Source organism: Ornithodoros turicata, chromosome 2 (assembly GCF_037126465.1).
Source record: "Ornithodoros turicata isolate Travis chromosome 2, ASM3712646v1, whole genome shotgun sequence".
Lineage (NCBI taxonomy): Eukaryota > Metazoa > Arthropoda > Arachnida > Ixodida > Argasidae > Ornithodoros > Ornithodoros turicata.
In genome coordinates this window covers 114,952,479-114,970,447 of record NC_088202.1, presented here as the reverse complement: position 1 = coordinate 114,970,447, position 17,969 = coordinate 114,952,479, and the positions used below count along the sequence as shown (strand labels likewise).

The 17,969-nt window shown below is 45.8% G+C and overlaps 1 protein-coding gene across 2 annotated transcripts in view; it reads left to right on the top strand.

Annotated features, from left to right (window-relative positions):
* LOC135385968 (uncharacterized) overlaps positions 1 to 17,284 on the top strand; it is a 261,800-nt gene extending 244,516 nt beyond the window's left edge. Inside the window, exons 4-6 of one of the 2 annotated variants that reach the window (XM_064615625.1) lie at positions 10,722 to 10,778; positions 12,337 to 12,360; positions 14,410 to 17,284. In XM_064615625.1, the coding sequence (XP_064471695.1) occupies positions 10,722 to 10,778; positions 12,337 to 12,360; positions 14,410 to 14,486 (158 nt within the window). In that variant the 3' untranslated portion in view covers positions 14,487 to 17,284. The remainder of the gene's footprint in view (positions 1 to 10,721; positions 10,779 to 12,336; positions 12,361 to 14,409) is intronic. The other variant, XM_064615626.1, reaches the window with a different exon arrangement.
* Positions 17,285 to 17,969: the final 685 nt, after the last annotated feature.

The following is a 17,969-nucleotide window of genomic DNA, read 5'->3' as shown; positions in this document are numbered from 1 at the left end:
CTGCACAGCTGACAAGAAAAAGGACTACAGAAAATCGCGCCTTTTTTCCCGGTCTTCCAGGCAGAAGTAACCGATTTCTTTTTTTTTTTTTTTTGCTCTCTCTTCAACGTAAACACCAATCCGGACAATTCTGACATGCAATAAAGTGGATATGCAGAGCCACCTTTGAGTAAAGTTTCAAGCGCATGGAGCATACATACGCAGTATTAACGTCCAAGTAAGTTGTTAAGAAATTTCAGTTTACAGCTGCTAGACTCGAATGCATTGTTGAATGTGTTTCGTGTTTTTAATTCGGAGATGGCATGACCTTTTGCGTAGCTTTTGTCCTCATTTTTCATGTATCCGGGCGTATTTGCGGTAACACCACACTCTGAAAAAAAAAAAAAAAAATTGTGCCGTCAGGAATAAGTAACCCTTACAACACTCCCTCTCGGAGTAGAGCTTACACCCTCCAAGATGGAGTTCCACTTTACTCCATTTCCCAGGAGTGACTATAACACCAGTTACGCATATCATGCTGACACCATGAAACAGCTTTATGCCAGTACCTCTGCAGATGCTTTGGAATCCACTATGACATTTTCGACTTTGGAATATCTTTGTATACGCTTGTAAGCAATTCGAAGCCAAAGCTGAATTGCTGCGTCGTAGTACATAGTGAAAGTCGTCGTATAGTGAAAGAGGAAGGGAAGTGCTATGGTGGTTTACAAGAGGTAAGGGGTGCGATGCCTTCTTCTAAGAAATTTGGGTAGTCCCACGGAACTACTCTCTAGAAAAGACACCCGAGCTTCCCTCGGCAGCCTTCATTAGGAAGCGCCTGCGAACGCTGTAAAGTCCGGGATAAGTATTCGACCTGGTGGTGGGTGGTGGTGGTGGGGGATGTAGGGAGAAGGTGCGGTTAGCCTGCTCTGAAGTGGCGGCTCGGTGCACCTAGGGGAGGGAGAAGAGGGGAAGGATTGCTGTCGAAGCTACCCCATGTATTCGACGTAATTAATACGTTAGAATGCCACATTTCAGGATATGCCCTCACGTAAGGGTGAGAACTTCATCACCTGAGAGTCTTAGTATAAAAGGATGGAATATATGACAAAAATGATGCAACATATGGACGGCTGCGCCGTAGTACACAAGTTTATAACTCAAAAGTCACCGTACGAGAATGAGAGTGGCGTCACATATCATTTGTTGATCACAAGTTGGACAACAAGAGGGAGTACCTATTTGCAGTGAAGGAGTTACATGGCAAACGCAGGAAGAAAGACGGAGTAAGCGACTGGGAGGGGGAGTGAAAATGGAGTAAGAGTAAGAAGTTACTCCCCCGTAACTCCTTTCTTCTTATTATTATTATTATTCTGAGGGTGCTGCCGATTTTTAAGTACGCACTCTGTGTTGTCTGATGTTCACCATCAGGCTTTCCTGCAGTCCGGGCCACGTGGTCCAGACAGATGACGGGACGGTTCCAATTCAAGTCAGCTGAGGACACACGCAAACCCCCTGCCTTCTACTTCTCCCTGCTGCCCTCTCTGCGCCTGTGTCCACCGCTTGTGGCACCAGTTCCTTTGAGATACTGACATTGAACTAGAAGATCGGGTGAGAGAGAACCCGCACGAAACTATACAAACATCCACAAAGGCCCCTTGACCCAAGAAGGGCGGTCCTTTACCTTTCCCCCCATTGTAGCCACACGAAAGTATGGATCGGAGCGATGGAAGGACAGATACTCCTTGCGGTGCACGATATAATGCAAAGAAGCCTTTATGCGCCATGTCCCTTTGCGTTACCGCCATTATCTTTAAAAGGCCACGTCTTCGCAAGAAGGAAATATCTTGCACCGATCGACTTCAGCGCCTTTGTATGGGGCCGGCTTTGCTATCTCTAACGCGCTCGCTTTTCTCTTGTGTCTGCTTTTCTCACCACTAAACGGCACTCTCCTCTTTCCTCTCTCTCTCTCTCTCTCCCTCTGTCGAGGAACGTCCGCGTGGGCGGCGACGGAAATAGGGACGTTTGTAATTTTTGGCGTCCGGAATAATTTGGCAAATGCCACCATGTTCCTGCAATAGTATTTAGACGTCTTCTCAATGAAACGTTCGAAATCTACTGCTCCTGATCTAGGCCCTCTCTCTCTCTATCTCTGGTATTATGTAGTTCTCTGTCTCGCCAAATGTATAAGCTGCGCCTCTGAGGCTAAGGTTCTCAAGGTCGCAGGGTAGGAATTACAAGCAGGTTTTAGAGAAAATGGATTAGATATACTCTTGCGGGCTTGGTGTGCGGCTGTACTTGGTATCTGTAAAAAAAAATAAAATAAAGGGGGGGGGGGCGAGACATCTCATGTGATCATCACTTTTCCATCATGTATTGTTGTTTTTGTTGTTGTACTTAGTATAATCCGTCATGAAAACCGGTTGTGTGTATACGTCAGTATTAGTATGACAAACAGCTAGCGTTAGCGTGATGTTTCATGTAAGGTAAATAGATAGCATTCGAGTGCGGTAGACGTGCTCGTATAAGCACGGTCCACGACGCCACTGGCGACGCGAGAAGGTGTGCCGGAACATTGCATGACTCTAAGCCCAACAAAATACATTACTACATAATTCAAGTATACTTTAGAAATCGTCGATGCTTGGGGACCACAAACCGTGAAGCGATAGAAATTAGGAAAAATCTTCCGGTCCTTTCCGCTTCTGCCTTGATTGATATCCATTAAGCGAGCACAATCAACCGTCCCCTCGGCCCAGGCTGTAAAGGAAGACCTTCAACCAGCCGCATATCTAATTACGAAAATTTGCAATTATATTGGGTCGACTCGAGCTATTAAGAGGTGTGTCAATATTTTTCGCCCCTGTGCACACCTTCGATGCAATACACCGCTTCCGTGCGTTTCACGGCCATATACTATAGCACCTTCTGCACATCTAAACCAGGCGTCAAACGATATCGATGCGATCAGTCCCCCTCCTTCTTGGCACCGCTATGGCGGGAGACGTCCCTTAAGCCACTAATGACGGCACAAAAGCTGGGGGGAAGACCCTGTCCTTCGCATGCTTCTTACCCAAAACCCATCGGCATGTGAAATAGCGTCGCACGGCGAGATAATAAGCTAGGACGTTAATCTCTGCATCCTTAATCCGCTATAATTATGCGCGCGTCACGCGTTCCGAAGACGGCGGGGTCGTCCTGCATGCACAGCCTTGTCGTATAGGCCCCGATGACCGCAGGATTTATGCATCGAGGTTCTGAGATTCTTTTCATGGACTTAATTGGATTAATTTACTACTTTTACCTTTCCAACCACTGTTTTGGCGCGCTATGGCCTGAGTAGCTGATGCGCAATCAAAACCCGAATCATCATCATCATCATCTTCCCATGTGATGAAACGGGAAAATTCGTTGGCACCAAGGCTGATACCGGATGAGGTAATCCACGAACGGATTCGGTCACCGAACTAAGGAGCCGATCACACACAGCCGAGTCGCCGGCGTGCGCACGCGTCTCGTTGCGGTTGCTACGTCAAGACTTGCACGGACACTTTGTACAGATTTACATACAGATTTACAGACGCTCTTTGTACAGATTTACATTGCGAAGCATTTCTGCTTGCATGATGAATCGTCGGAACGACAAACGTGACCCAATATAATGCAGATGCAGAGAAGGAGCAACAGAAGAAGAGAGACACAGGTTTACTTGCCGGCAACCAACACACATGATCACACTCAAGTCGTGTTTATTTTCGTTGATTCTGTGTTTCGCGTAAATTCCCAGCTCGTCGTTGACAGCTCAGACAATAAACAACTTTTTGTGACAATGAAGTCACTCATACGGTCGCATCAAACACACTCGAAGCGGGACAAACGATCCCCGCGCGGTATTGCTGTTGCGTAAGGAGACCCGCCAAAGAAAACCATTTCCTCCCCTCCGCGAGTGCTTCGATTGGCTAGATGAAAAGCGTTTGCGGATCCGCGCTCGAGAGCCGCAGCACGAAGCGGTTCTCGAAAAGCGGCTGGAAACGCTTCGCGTCTCCGCGGGCGCAGCGCCGCCTCAAGAAACGTATGTGTGAATAGACGACTTCAGAAAATCCCAGAGAGCTTAGCGCCGCTTTGAACTATGGGGACTTGCTGGAAATAAAGGAGGAGAAGGTCTCCATGCTGTTTCGGTTCCTTCTCTCTAAGCCGATTGTCCACGAGGAGTCAAGGTCAGCGAAAACGAAACGTGAAGGACGGTTCATTCAAGTAATCTCCCAGGATGCAACGCGCACGCAAGGAGCCCTGGGATTTTCTGCAATCGTATATTCACCCCAAGTGTGCGTTCTAATTAGTTGGTAGACCCAGCCTCCTGTTGTTTCGTTGAGGAAGGTGAGATCCCCGTTAACGCATTGTGATCTTGCGTTCTACATGTATCAGATAGAGGAATGAGATGCGTATAATCGTCGTGTGTATGCTCCTACATATAGGAAGCAGCACGAATTCGTTGTGTGCCAGCAGGTCACGCTCTTGTAAAGTTTCTCGAGGGTTCAGAATTTGTATATACAGTCAAACTCCTTTACAACGAAACTCAGGGGACAGCAAAAAAAAAATTGCAGTAAAGGTATTTTCGTTAAAAAGGATGTCCATCATTGGACCTATAGGGCTCCAGCGGAACAGCAAAAAAAAAAAAAAAAAAAATGCTGTAGTGGTATTTTCGTTAAAAAGGTGTTCGCTATAAAGGAGTTTGACTTACGTAAGCGCGCATTACACATGGAGCGCTGTAGTTTTCTGACCACCCCATTTCTCAACATTTCCCCAATTCGCGTCTGCTTCTCTTTCTTGCTTACCAACACACATCACGCCGTGCTGCGACATAAAGGATTAAAAAAATATTTTTGAGAGTGCGCAACGCGAAGTGTATTTCTCGCGATTGTACGTCAAAGCCCAGATACGAAGCTGCTATCGCCATTCCCGAGATGATCAATTTTTGTAACATTCATGCCGCACTCGCATTTCTCAAACGCCCATTTCTCAAATACAGAGCTGGCTCCAGAGCAGAAAAAGCGAATGCAAACCCGAGGTGTTACTCGCAATGGATTGGACGGGCCCAAAGCTAGCAGGACCACTTTGTCTTTGCCAACATATTTCTCCGTGTTACTTTCTCCTTCGCCAGACCATCGCTTCACTGCTCGATACGTTATCGTTAACGGGATCGTGAGGGCGTGTGCGACACTGCGAAGGAAAGAAAAACTGACGTGGAACAGGTTTAGAAAGGGCGACATTCGCACGCAGTCACAAGAGGCAGCTGTCAGGACGAATATATCTGCAAACTTGCGAGTAAATTTTCGCAAAGTGGCAAACAAAGAGAAAGAGCAGTGAACTTTCCAGTGTCTCGGGAACCGATCTATATCCCATTCGCCACGTTAGACCTATTGAAGAGCGCCGCGTATCACAGCTTCGAAAAATAGACAAGCAAAACGACCATTCAAAATAATTCCTTTCTAACGTCACCCCTATTTGGACTGACGTCTGAACCGGGTTCCTGTCGCGTTGTGTTGTGTGTGCACGGCATTGAATAGAGGCGCTAGGATAGCAAACGCATTCGGGAATCGGGAGTGCATTCGCGGGAGAATTGGTGATCGTCATTGTTTAGCAGCAGTTGAGTCCCATGAGTGTCACATCTGCATCGGATACGATGAGCCTAAATCGGCAAGGCACCTGGGACTGCTTTATTTTGAAGTGCCGTGTGCATTAGCGTTGTCTCCTTTAAACCTGATGGTGATGTGATAAACTCATGGGGATGTGAGTCGAAGTCGAAATCCTTGATGTGCACCCTGATCTGACTTTATTATTGCGACCTAGTTAGTCGATGTTTCCGGCGTTCTTCTCCTAACGTTCACTTTGATTCCTTCACCGGAACGGTGTACTTTCTACTTTTCGTCATTCACATTATTATTGTTGTATGTGACAAGCGCCCGCCAGCTGTGTCCATAGGGCATAATACCCTTCCTTTCGGATCTCCTGTTATACCTGCTTTCTCTTATACATGTTCTCCCGCGGTGGAACGTTAATTGCCGGAACACGGTGCATTATCTTACTGTGCTTTATCGCAACAGCATCTTACGAAGATGGAACGCACCGTTTGCTCATGGGCCATTTTAATGTATTGAGATCTTCTTCCCGCATCATAGCTGTTATCTACGTGTATAGTATGTCTAGGAATCATTACTTGTCTCCACTAGTATAAGTCGCCGGTCTGACTCGACTAGGCTTTGTTCTGAGGTTCCTTTTCTGACGGATATTATCGCTCGACGAGAGCCAATAGAACCTAACGTCGACCACAATAGACAAAACCAAGAACACGATGCCGTCCAAAAAAGATTTCCTTACCGGATGTCAACAGCTGTCTCCAGGTGTTATGCCCCATGACGTCAAATATATCAGTCTAATGTATAGCCGTAGTATGTTACTCCTGTAGAGATGCGCTCATCACTCACCCCAAAATCCCAAAGGGCAGTGCACCGCGGCTTTAGCGATGACCTATAAAAGGATCTATGATCCACCTATCACGTCAGCGTTGCTCAGCTAACGGCAAGGAAATCCTTTCTCGTGGGTGGGGCCGACGCTCAACGGATTCAAACGTGTCTACATTTAATAGATGTATTGAGAGCTATTTGTCCTGCTTTGTATCGCCGGGAAAAGCTTTCCTGGAGGCAAAACTTTTCGGACTATAGTCGCGTGTTTAACCTATTGTTGGTACATCTTCTTTTTTCTTCCATTTTCTGACAATTGCAGAAGACAATGTAGTGTTTGAAAGTTGTTCGATCATTAATTCTGTCCAGATATTGATGTCTCGCAATAGTTATTTTCATATGCTTCAATGTTATAACGATATGTTACGAAAGACCACCTAGAGCTCGCGAGATGCCCTTCTTAGTTTGAACGCAACTATAGTACGGCTCACGTTAAACTTAACTTGAACACCGCTCCAGTCTGCGAAGTGGGAAGAGACACACCCTGGCAGCGCCTAGAAGAGAACAACGCCTCGTTTTTTGGTAGCCAAGGTCGTGCTGAAGACTGGGAGGTGGTAGGTTCGAATCCTACCCCCGGCTGTGCTGTCTGAGGTTTTCCCTGGGTTTTCCGAAGACTTTCCAAACGGATGGTCGGCACAGTTCCCCCGAAGGTCGTCCCAGAACGCATACTAACCCCCCTGCCCCCACTCCTTCCTACTGTCCTCGCTCCATTTGTCCACATCTGTACGCCGCTCATAGCCTCAGTTGCTTCGCGGCGCTAGCACGGAATAAAAAAAACGGCTTCATAACGAGGGTCACCCTTCGAACTGTAAATAGACGACCAAAAACACCCTCCGCCGTTATTTCTACTCAGCACCACCAGGGTCCGCAGGCCGGAATGGCGTTCAAGTTAACTCTGATGCGAGCTGTACAGGGCCATTAGGAGGCCATTTGGTTTTGCTTTCATATTGTGAGAACAGTTGCTCTGTACGTAAATGAGTTTTGCCATTTCTTCATAAAGTGATCGAGCCAAGGACAGAGCGCGCAATAGACCTCTCCCTGTTTGTAAACAAATGACGTCATGGTGTTCGATAGCGCTACCAATAGACGACCTTCTGTTTACAAACATGTGACATCACGAGAAGAGTGGTTCGATGATATATTTTGCTGTGGTGGGCAAGAAGCGGAAAAACGCGTCGGCTGATAGGCTGATAGAGCTGATAGTGCCCATCAGCATGCTTTGCGCAGCGGCGTTACGTAATCAATGACGTAGGGGTGTGGGTCGTCTATTTCGTAGAATTTAACTACGGTGGAAGCTAGGGGCGAACAAGGCCCCGCTCGAAATCCACGGTCTTGAGCGGATTACGATGGTCCCTGAAAGGGACGCGACCTTCGGTTCTGCTTTTCTTTAAATAGGAGGCAGCGAACATGTGCCCATTCGTGCCCTCCACTCAGCCTCCCACCTCCCACTCTTCAGCCTCCCACTCAGCCCTCCCCTTCCGATTTGTTTCGGTTTCAGTCTGCCCACCAACGTCATTATGGCGTTTCTCGGGTAGAGGTCTATTCACACGTAAAACAGAGGTTGACAGAGGACCCTGTGTGTAACTTACGTATAATTTAAATTTCGTGCGCGACCAGAGTGGTTTGCTTTATCTTCGAAAATTGCTTTCCACGGTGTATGGCGATATGTCACGGGGAATATGGTCTGCAGATTTCTGTATTCATTATATTGATAATTGCTGTGTACTTAATCTGGAGAGGACGTGCATTATTTTCGTTAACATTTTACGCATTATCTTGTTTTCACTCTACTTGTCTATGGAATTTCTTACCTATTTCATGCGCTCCCATGCCCAGTGCCGACAGCAAGCACAGTGAAACAGTTTTTCTATTTCTGCCACGCAAACTTGCTGCTTGCAGCGTAATCCAACACATAGCTCGAACATATCGCAGTTTGTCAGCTGTAGCGGTTTTTACCGCGCTTTGTTCCGGTGCATAACAACCAATACTTGGATAGCTGCGTTACATAAGGGGCTCTAAAACACGAAACAAAACTATCAGGACACAATGGAAACGTGGAAAACTATCTAAACAGAATGAAAATTCGATAATGCAATGTATTGCCAGTTACAATGCAATGCAATTTCGGTTTCAATAGCCCATCCTCCACCCAACACTTATGTCCTTTGTCGAGCTTCCCGTAATATCAAACGCGCAAACTTGTATCTGTACACGGAACTAACGTACACGTTTGTATATCGCAAAGCGAGGGCTTCAAGCTCTCTTGCGCGAATGAATTGACCAAATAGCCTAAGGCGAGCCTGTGTAAAGATATCCGAAACCTACAGCGCTATCGAAGAGAAAGGGAAATATTGCATGTCTCAAAGTTTAAATCAATATATCTTCCTTCGTCCCTCTGTTACTTTTGCCATGTGATATGTATGCGCTCGTGGTTTTTCACTTGAAAGTCTGCCGCTAGTTTGATTGTATACGCCATCGCCTGTTACGATTGCGACTAGAGCGAGATGTAACCGCAGTCACGCAGGCAGCAGTAGAAACAGCGACGTTGTGCCTTCACAGTCCTATAACGATGGACGTTCTTCTCCCTCGTTTATTCTACAGTTTCAACATATCCTCCCGACAGTTCAGCCACAACGGTCGTAGACCTCATCCGTATACACCTTACGTGTTCGCGAACCTGAAACATCGCGCGTTCCATCTTTCTCGCTCTTCCGTACATTCGTTCAAAGATTTCCACAACACAGAACCACAGCAAAGAATATAGCATATTGTTGGCCACACCAAAAAGGACAAATTCGCGATGCATCTCCGAAATTCAGTGCGCGAAAGCCCAGCAAAATTCGTGAAGGGGAAGGAAGACCAATCTGGGAAGGTACAAAAGGAAGCGCCCATCGCGATAAGTTCGCTCCTCTGCTATTACTCGGACGACCGTTATCGCGTTTAGTCATCTCACAGCCGGGTGCGAGCGAGGTGCCAAGTTGCGTGGGCGGCGGCAACGTCCGAGGGAGAGGTCCTATTTGGCTCCTCTTCCTTTCACGCTCCGCGATGCCCAAGACCTCTATGCAGCCCGGACCTCATTTTTAGATTGAAATCTGGCGTCAGCGTCAGTTTTTACCTCTCGTCTGCACGTCAATTGAGCCGCCATTGTGTCCCCCTGCAATATTCCTCGGGCGTATACGTCCATGTAGCATACTGAGACAGTGTCTGTATTGCCACACAGAGTCGCAGGAAAAAGTGACATTCGTAGGTGTTGAATGGTGATGTCTCTCGAGTGTTTAACCACCGCATTTTACGAATGCTGAAAACATGTACTGAAAAAAAAAAAGAGTTAAAATAGACGACTTCAGAAAATCCCGCAGAGCTTAGCGCCGGTTTGAACTATGGCAACTTGCTCATAACAAATGAGGAGAAGGTCTCCAAACAGAAGGTTTCTCGGTCAGCGAAAACGAAACGTGAGGGACAGTTCTCCCTTCCTCGCTACAATCATCTCCCAGGATGCAATGCGTGCGCAAGGCGCACTGGGATTTCCTGAAATCGTCTACTGACAACAATCGTCGACTCGACCCTCGTGCTCCTCCTCGAGGATGGGCTTGTGCTTCAAAAATGAACCTTGTCGTGAAGTGTTGGGATCCTGGATATCCCGAAATCCCGGCTGTTTTTACGTTCCGGAATTTCGTGATTTTTTTTCGAAAAATTGTCGGGATTTCGGGATTTGTAGTGAATACTGGAAACCTATTGTTAGTGCAGTCGCGACCCAGAACAGTGTAACAAATACGAGCTATCTAATTTCTAGCACGCGTTTTGAATCACAATTATCGGCAAATCATGTGATAACGAATAGTACTAGCTGGCGCCAAATCCCATAGCGAAGCGGCGACCGTCAGGACTACTACCCCGATGCTGGTAGCTTTGCCCATGTCCAGGTCTCTAGTATAGTAGTAGGTCGTGGGTAGCACACCTGGGTAGCACACATTAACGGTTTCAAAAATGTTTATTGTGAACGTCTTTCGATGTTCAAAAAATCGCTATTGGCTATTGGAATACGTACGTGCACTTGGCGTTGCACGATGACTGTGAATTTACAGTGTAAGCATCTCCTTGTCCATGCTGTCGTAGAGAAAACGTGCATAGTTTGTGTAACATGATGTCTAGCTGCTATGCTAATCCAAAGTCATCCTAACATGCAAGTCGCCTGTTTTTCTGTTTCTTCTAACATACTAGGTGGGCCACACAGGGCTATCAGCCACAGTGCGCGATCGATGCACAGGAATATGCATGGTAAGCCGTCTATTAATTTCATGTTTCGGACTATATGCTTCCCGTGAAATTTGCATGCAGATTGTGTGCAGATTGTTTCATAACGCGTTACTCGAATGCGACAAGAACTGCTATTCACAAAACATCATCGCATCTTTTGCTCGATATGCGTCATCGGTTGGCATGCATGGTGCTAAAGTTGTCATGCGCCTCTGTGATTTTCAGCCCCAAAAGCATCACTAGCACGTCATGTTTATCACATTGTTGCATTTGAGTGCACATATTGTGAAATCCAACTTTCAAAAGATTGCAGTGCTACTTATCTGCAAGCCGAATTTGATGCACCACTACTCGCATTCTTTGTTCACAGGTAAATGGTGACTAATATTACAAAAGATAGAACAGAAGTATCAGAGGTGTCATTAGTACAGACTGAAAGCATAATTTTCGTTATACCATCTCCTGAACCAGAAAACGAGAGTGTAACAGCGCTGATGTGAGACCGCGTCCAGAGCAGACGAATAGCACCAGAGAACGAAAGAGTATGTGCTGGGCAGCGTAAGGAATCTTGTTTCCGGAAAGCGTCAATCGGATTTCCGTAATCGCGTTCGCAACATCAGCACAAAATATCAAAGCAGCCGCCTCAGCAGATACTGCAGACCCCAACGATGCTGGACGAAGAGCTACTGGCCGAAGCGCAAAGTGCAAGTACAAATGCCGACCCGGAACTAAGCCAAAGGGAAAAAGACACTAAGCGGTGTTTCACTTGCAGCTAAACCGACGTGCACAAAGGTTGGAGGCCAGGAACTAGAGCAGTGACTTCCGTATTAGCACTATATGGCCGAAGTGAATCAGCTCCCGATAGAGAAAACAAAAACCTTGCGCAGTCACACGTACTGGTGTGGGGCAAGGTGTTGTTTCGACGAGGTCGCAGTTGGGGGACACTGGTGCGGGTGGCTGCGAGAACATTGGCTCTTGTATGTAGTTGTGTTATTGTACTACGTGCGATACGTCGTCAGAAACAAGCAGGTGTTCTCTACGAACGTATATTATTCTGATGCAAGGGTGCACTACCAACTTGCTGTCCGTCGCACAACGTAAGAGTGTCCTTCTTTGTTGGACAGGTTTTCTTTAGTCTGTTACTTGATAGCCGAATCTCTGGAGTGCTAAAGTAAAAAAGTAAGCTCGAGATGATTCGCGCAGATGTTATACCAGGTAGCTAGAACTGGCGAACGATTACTTATTAACCATCACTATCTTCGGCCCCCCTGTTCCCCAGTCCTTCCTGCTGTCCTCCCTCCATCTGTCTACGTCTGTACGCCGCTCGTAGCCACGGTTGCTTCGCGGCGCTAACACGGAATTTAAAAAAAAACTATTTTCGCAGTCAATTATTGTCACACATTTGCGTTTGTGGGGACCTACTGCGCACCAGCAAATCGATACCTAGCGGTGGCAACAGAGCCACATGACACATCAATCGATCAATCATACTTACCACACGTGATGCACACGGATTTGCTTCACCATTTTTCTCCATGTCGATCAACAATTTTTCAACACGTGTGTTTCTCTGTTACAGGTTTGGTCAAGGTAACAGAAAGTGGTAAGAACCTTACACATTCCGTTCGATTGCTTTTTTCTCCTTCTTTCCGGTCATCATATTTAATAAAATGTACCAGAGTTTTGAGTGGCACTAACAGTTATGAGATAGATGATTCCGAGATGCAGTACCCTCTTCCAAATTGAAGCTGACGGCTGTGCGGTGCTCAGGTTCTACAGGATGTCACGTTCGCCAGCAAAGTCGTAAACGTTTGGAAATAATACCATTACACAACTTCGACACTTCTTAATGGTGCTTCGGCAGACTCAAATGTCTCAAACGGTGTTCTGTTAGATGGAACCACCGTTGCTATAAATTGCAACCGCGTCAGAAAACATAACGGCGAAAGTTCTTCCTGACGATGGCTATTATTAAGTAGTTAGTTCAAGATGTTCACTGGAAAACGTCAGTTTAAAAGAACATTTGGATTGACGCGCTGTTACTGTAACTGTCAAGGGAACAGGAATCTAATGGCGCCAAATGCAAAACAAAACAAAAACTGGAATACGTCTACCATGTACGTGGAACTTGCCGCGCACAGTATCAGAAAGACTTCTGCACTTTCGCGATTGCAAAATAACGTGAGACATGGAATGTTTGACGGCAGAGATAGACGATACATAAAATGCTGTGCGACAGTAGTCCCGAAGAGAGCCAAACTCGAAATAGAAGTACAGAGCTAATATCTGCATGGATAGCAATACATTTAATTAAAAAAGCAAGTGTGTCCTTGTTTTATTTCATTTTTGCAAAAATCTATTGCAAAAATCTCTCCTCGCGAAATGAAAGGTACCGTTACTTTGAGAGCAATGCAAAAGGAACGAGATTCATTCGGTCACGCTTTCCCTCTTTCTAATAGGCGCCACAATGCAGGGCGGTTTCCCGTTGGTCCTGACGTATGATGGAGCAAAACAACACGAACATGAAGAACACGACGAAAACACACACACAGCTCCAATAGCAACGAGGATTTTTGTGCTCGAAATCGGAGGACAACCTCGTTGCTAGTGGATGTAATGTAATGTGATAGATGAAGAAAAAATGGGGACGTAAGTCACGACGAAGTCAGACTGGCTACCCCAGTCCATTTAGCCGCAGTTAGTTGGGAAAAAAATGAAAAGAAAAGGAGAAAACCCGGTAGTTGGGGGGCGGGAGACAAGCATACGAACAAACTAGTGGGAACACTTGTCACAAACGAGGGAACAGAAGGTGTCACAAAATATCAATCAGATGCGTTTCTACTAGGAAACGTAGGAGAGCTATAGTGGAGCTCTGTGTGTCTGTGTGTTTTGCTCTTTCCTTTTTCTTTTCGTCTTTAATACTGTTTGACGTATAATATGATGGGTTAGGATGTTTGCGCCATTTTCGTTTCGTGCCTCTTCAGAAACGATCGATGCGACAGATGAGTCGTGCTCATTTTGTATTGTTGCCATCTTTCATTTCGAGAGAAATGTTTCTAATTTAGTGTCCCTGTCCTGTTGAACCCGTAAATTATAGCGAAAGTAACTTTGGCTACATGTGTCGCTATTCATGGCATACTAGCTCTGTACTTCTATTTCGAGTTCGGCTTTCCTCTATCTTTCTAATATGTACTAGAGCACTGCAGGGCCGCATTCTTTGGCCCAGGCTCGGCCCCGCCCGACTGCTCCATAACTGGCCTGGGCACGGCCCAAACCCGAATAACTTTATTTCTATAATTAAAAAATACTATTATAAATATTTATAAACGAAGAAATTTATAGACTACCGGCCCGGCCCAGTATAGCGTGCTGTAAAACTTGACTATGGTTAACTAATATTGGGGTGACAAAGGCTGGAGCCCGACCTAGGCCTGACCGCGGGCTCGGGCCAGACCCGGGCCCGTATGATGTCAAACCCGAGCCCAGCCCAGGCGCACAAAAAGAAGACTTTATCCGACTCAGCACGGAACGTGGGTCGGGCCAGGCTCGGGCTTTGGGTAAGCCCAAGTCCGTGCAGTGCTCTGATATGTATACTTATACACAACTGATTAACTAACGCTTATCATACACGTTATCTTTCCTATATTTCCAGATCAACGTGCTTCGGGATCGCAAATTTCTCCATTCTGGTGGCTCATCATCTCGATCATCATCCTGCGATTGTCTTAGCCTTTTATGATATATCAGAATGTAGGAGAGAACTGCAAAACGTTTCAAACTCTATAAATGTACAGCGGCAACGTGCGCAACAACAACAAAAAAAAGAGTCGAGGTTGCACAGCATGCTACGACGTCGGTTTTTTTGCACATGATAGTCATCCTTCTCAGAAAAGTCGAATCCCCGCAGGCGTAATCATCATGGAAGCAGATTTACATTTACCCCTATTTTTTATGACGTCCGTTCTTTTTACTTACTTGCGAACATGTGTCCTTCGTCGTGCATTTTTACCGAGTTTAACGAATAGATGTTGGTGGTCGAAGCAAGCGAGCGCGCTACTACCCGCCTTTATCTTGTTCAGGTAAAGTAGAAGATTGAGCATCGCAAGAAGATAGATGAACAACAACTTTTATAGCAACGATTACAGTGGGAGCCGCTAGGGAATATTCGAGATGAAACTTCGAATTGGGCTGTAGGGTTGCGCAAACAGTACTCCGAGAGTTAATTTAAGGAATTATTTACGATGCCAGTAAAAAAAAAGAAAAGAAAAAAATATTGTGATAAACGAGGCATAAAGTTTTCCAGTGCGAGGCACTGCTGCGTACATTATGCTGATTGGGAACTGTACTACGTCGGGTACGGTTCGATAGTATGGAAAGTCGGCGTTGCGACTGCACCTAATGTTTCCAACATCGGTAAGACAAATGACGACGTCTGCCCGAGGCATCAGTCCGAGGAACGTGCGCATGATCCTTTATTTAGTTTTTATTTTTATGAGCTTTTTATTTTTATTTATCTTGTTTAATGTTAGCTTTTTATTTACTTTGTAAATTCGTAGTAAACTATGCATGCGTAATCATGAATGTCGCCTATTAAGAGCATGCTCCTTGACGAGCCCTGGGCTACATATTTGAAGAATGTAGATTCACATCATTGGCCGCTTCAAATAACTGCCGTATTTTCCGGTGTATAACGTGCCCTCCCTCCCGCTTTGAAAATTAGCGAAAAACGCCTGATGCGAAACGCGCGCAACGGGTGTAGAAACACCGGCGCGCTGTTACCGATCGGAAACTGTAAACGCCACATCACCGTTAGTGTGTCCACACCTGCGTTGTGTGTGTACTTTTTATTATATCTATCACGGACGCAACGTTTACTTGAAGCCACCAAAGTCCCATCCGAGTTGGTGTCATAGGAGATATCACTCTCCTCGCCGCTGTCTCGCATTCCTTTTCAACATAGCGCGAGCCTGGTGAAGTGGGTTCAGCATAACTGACACCTGTACGTCACCCCATGCTTCTTATACCCACCTCACGACCTTGGCAAGCCCAGCCGCCTCTGTCGACTCTTCGTGGTCTCGATCGTGCTCGACGTCTATCAGTTTCTCCCCATTTTGGCTCTAACACGGCACTTAAACGAACGATCTACGCCCACGTCAAGCGGGTGTGCCAAGGCTCGAGGCTTGAGGTTGCACGGCATCTCGTTCGGAACGGCTCTTCCGGGAAAAACTCCCAAACATTACGCGCACTAGCCACTCTCTTGCAATGTATAACGCTCGTGTTATACACAGGAAAATACGGTACTTCTTTGTTCACACTACGCGGACACTCTTGAATGTGATGACATGGCTTCGGTGGCCTCAGGTTCGCTTTCTGTAACTGCTCAGAACGACCACCTCCTATTTCCTCTTCATTTGTTCTTGTACCGAAAGGAAAAAAATTTATAAATGCGCGTGAAAGTTTTAGAACCGCTTCTTCTTTATCCAGGTCGTATCTCGTTATGCGAGTTCCTCTGGGTTTCGTTGAAAGAGTAGTGCAGGGTTACGATCATCTGCGTTAACGCGCTACACATGTATCTCAATGCGTTGAAAGGCCCCTTTTGACAATCCAGTTTGATTTCCCAACCCAATGCGATCCATAATCCATCATCGCTAGGCATTACCTCGTGTAGCTACGCATAAGCTTCGGCAAAGTTCAAGGTACACAGAACTGCATGCTTCGAGTCATGGTGCTCACTACGTTTTAGCCTTGAACTAAACAGGCGAGACGACGTGTGCCTCAAATTTGTATAATAAAATGTATTTTGAGCTAGTCATCGCGATAGCCCTTATCCAACACGTATTGCACCTGAACGTATTGTGAATATTGTCGCGGCAAAGTTTCTTAAATCTTAACAACGAATAGCTGGCGGTCATTGTATCGGCGCTACGATTTAATACATATGGCAGCTTCGAATTGGCAACTTTGTTTTGTGTCAAAGGCGTGAGACAATATTGAGTGGTCACAAGGATCCACAAGTCTAATGTGTGTGCTGTGGAACATTGGAAGCCTGCCAGAAGTGGCCGGCTTCATTATTAATATATTCTTACACTTTATTTATATTTCAAAGACTACTGTACATATGGGCACTACGAGCGTCCCCCTGTGTAAATTAGAATTTCTCTGTAGCGCAACTGAACTTTGTTTAAACTATACGCACATGTTTCTTCTCAAGAATTTATGTTAATTTTGTCCATTGCAAGCACGCCCCTTTTGCAAATGAGAGTGCTTCGTGAAACCAAAGATATCTTGTTCAGCTAAGTGTCACCTGTACTGTATGTTGAAACAAAATGTCTTCTGTCCGTCCATTGCCTTGTTTACATTCTACAAGCCGTCGCATTTACTCGTAGCAATTTATGTGTGCGGCAGTTGAATTCAACCTACTTTGCCGATTGCCCCCAACGGTGCCTAATGTATAAAAGATGAAATGGGTGCTTACCAAACATGTAAACATTCAATCAGCCTTCCAATAAAACACCAGGGTCACTGTGCGTGCATTGTTCTGTGAAGCTTCCTTTGTTATGGTCGTATACGCAGTCTCAAATTTTGCAAGCTCTATTCAATGAAAGCATCGATACCAGCGCTGTGACAAGCATTTGCAACGAGGTAGCCTCTTCAACCCATTTTATCCACTACCACAGAAAATAAACATTACGGCAAGTGGTGGAAGCCGGGAAGAGTTGTCACATTTTGTTTCTTCTGATCATCTTGCTGCGACGAAAGCACGTTCGTATCACTGGATGATGCGTATGGATGGTCCGTATCACTTTTGGCTATACAAAGTATACATGTTAGCGAAAGCTGGCTTCAAGACTGGTATATAAAAAACGGCACTTCGCGCTGGAGGTTATCAAGTGTGACCAGTAGCCTCAGTGACCTCAGTAGCCAGGCAGGTTGTCACCCCATCTGCATTGTCTCGTAATGTTTATCGTAGACATGTGCGAATAAAAACGGCTATTAGCAGTGCATGTGAAAAACAAATAAACGAGAAAGAAATTACGTATTATCTTAAGGGAGGGGATATGTTTATTAAGAAAAAAGAAAGGAAAGGTCAGCCAGAGGGGGGTCGGCTTGCTATTCCAGGAAAAGAAGAAAAGAAAAAGAAGGAAAAGAAAGAAGAAGAAGAAGGAACAAAAAACACACAGAACAAACTGAAAAATCACACACAATGTACAG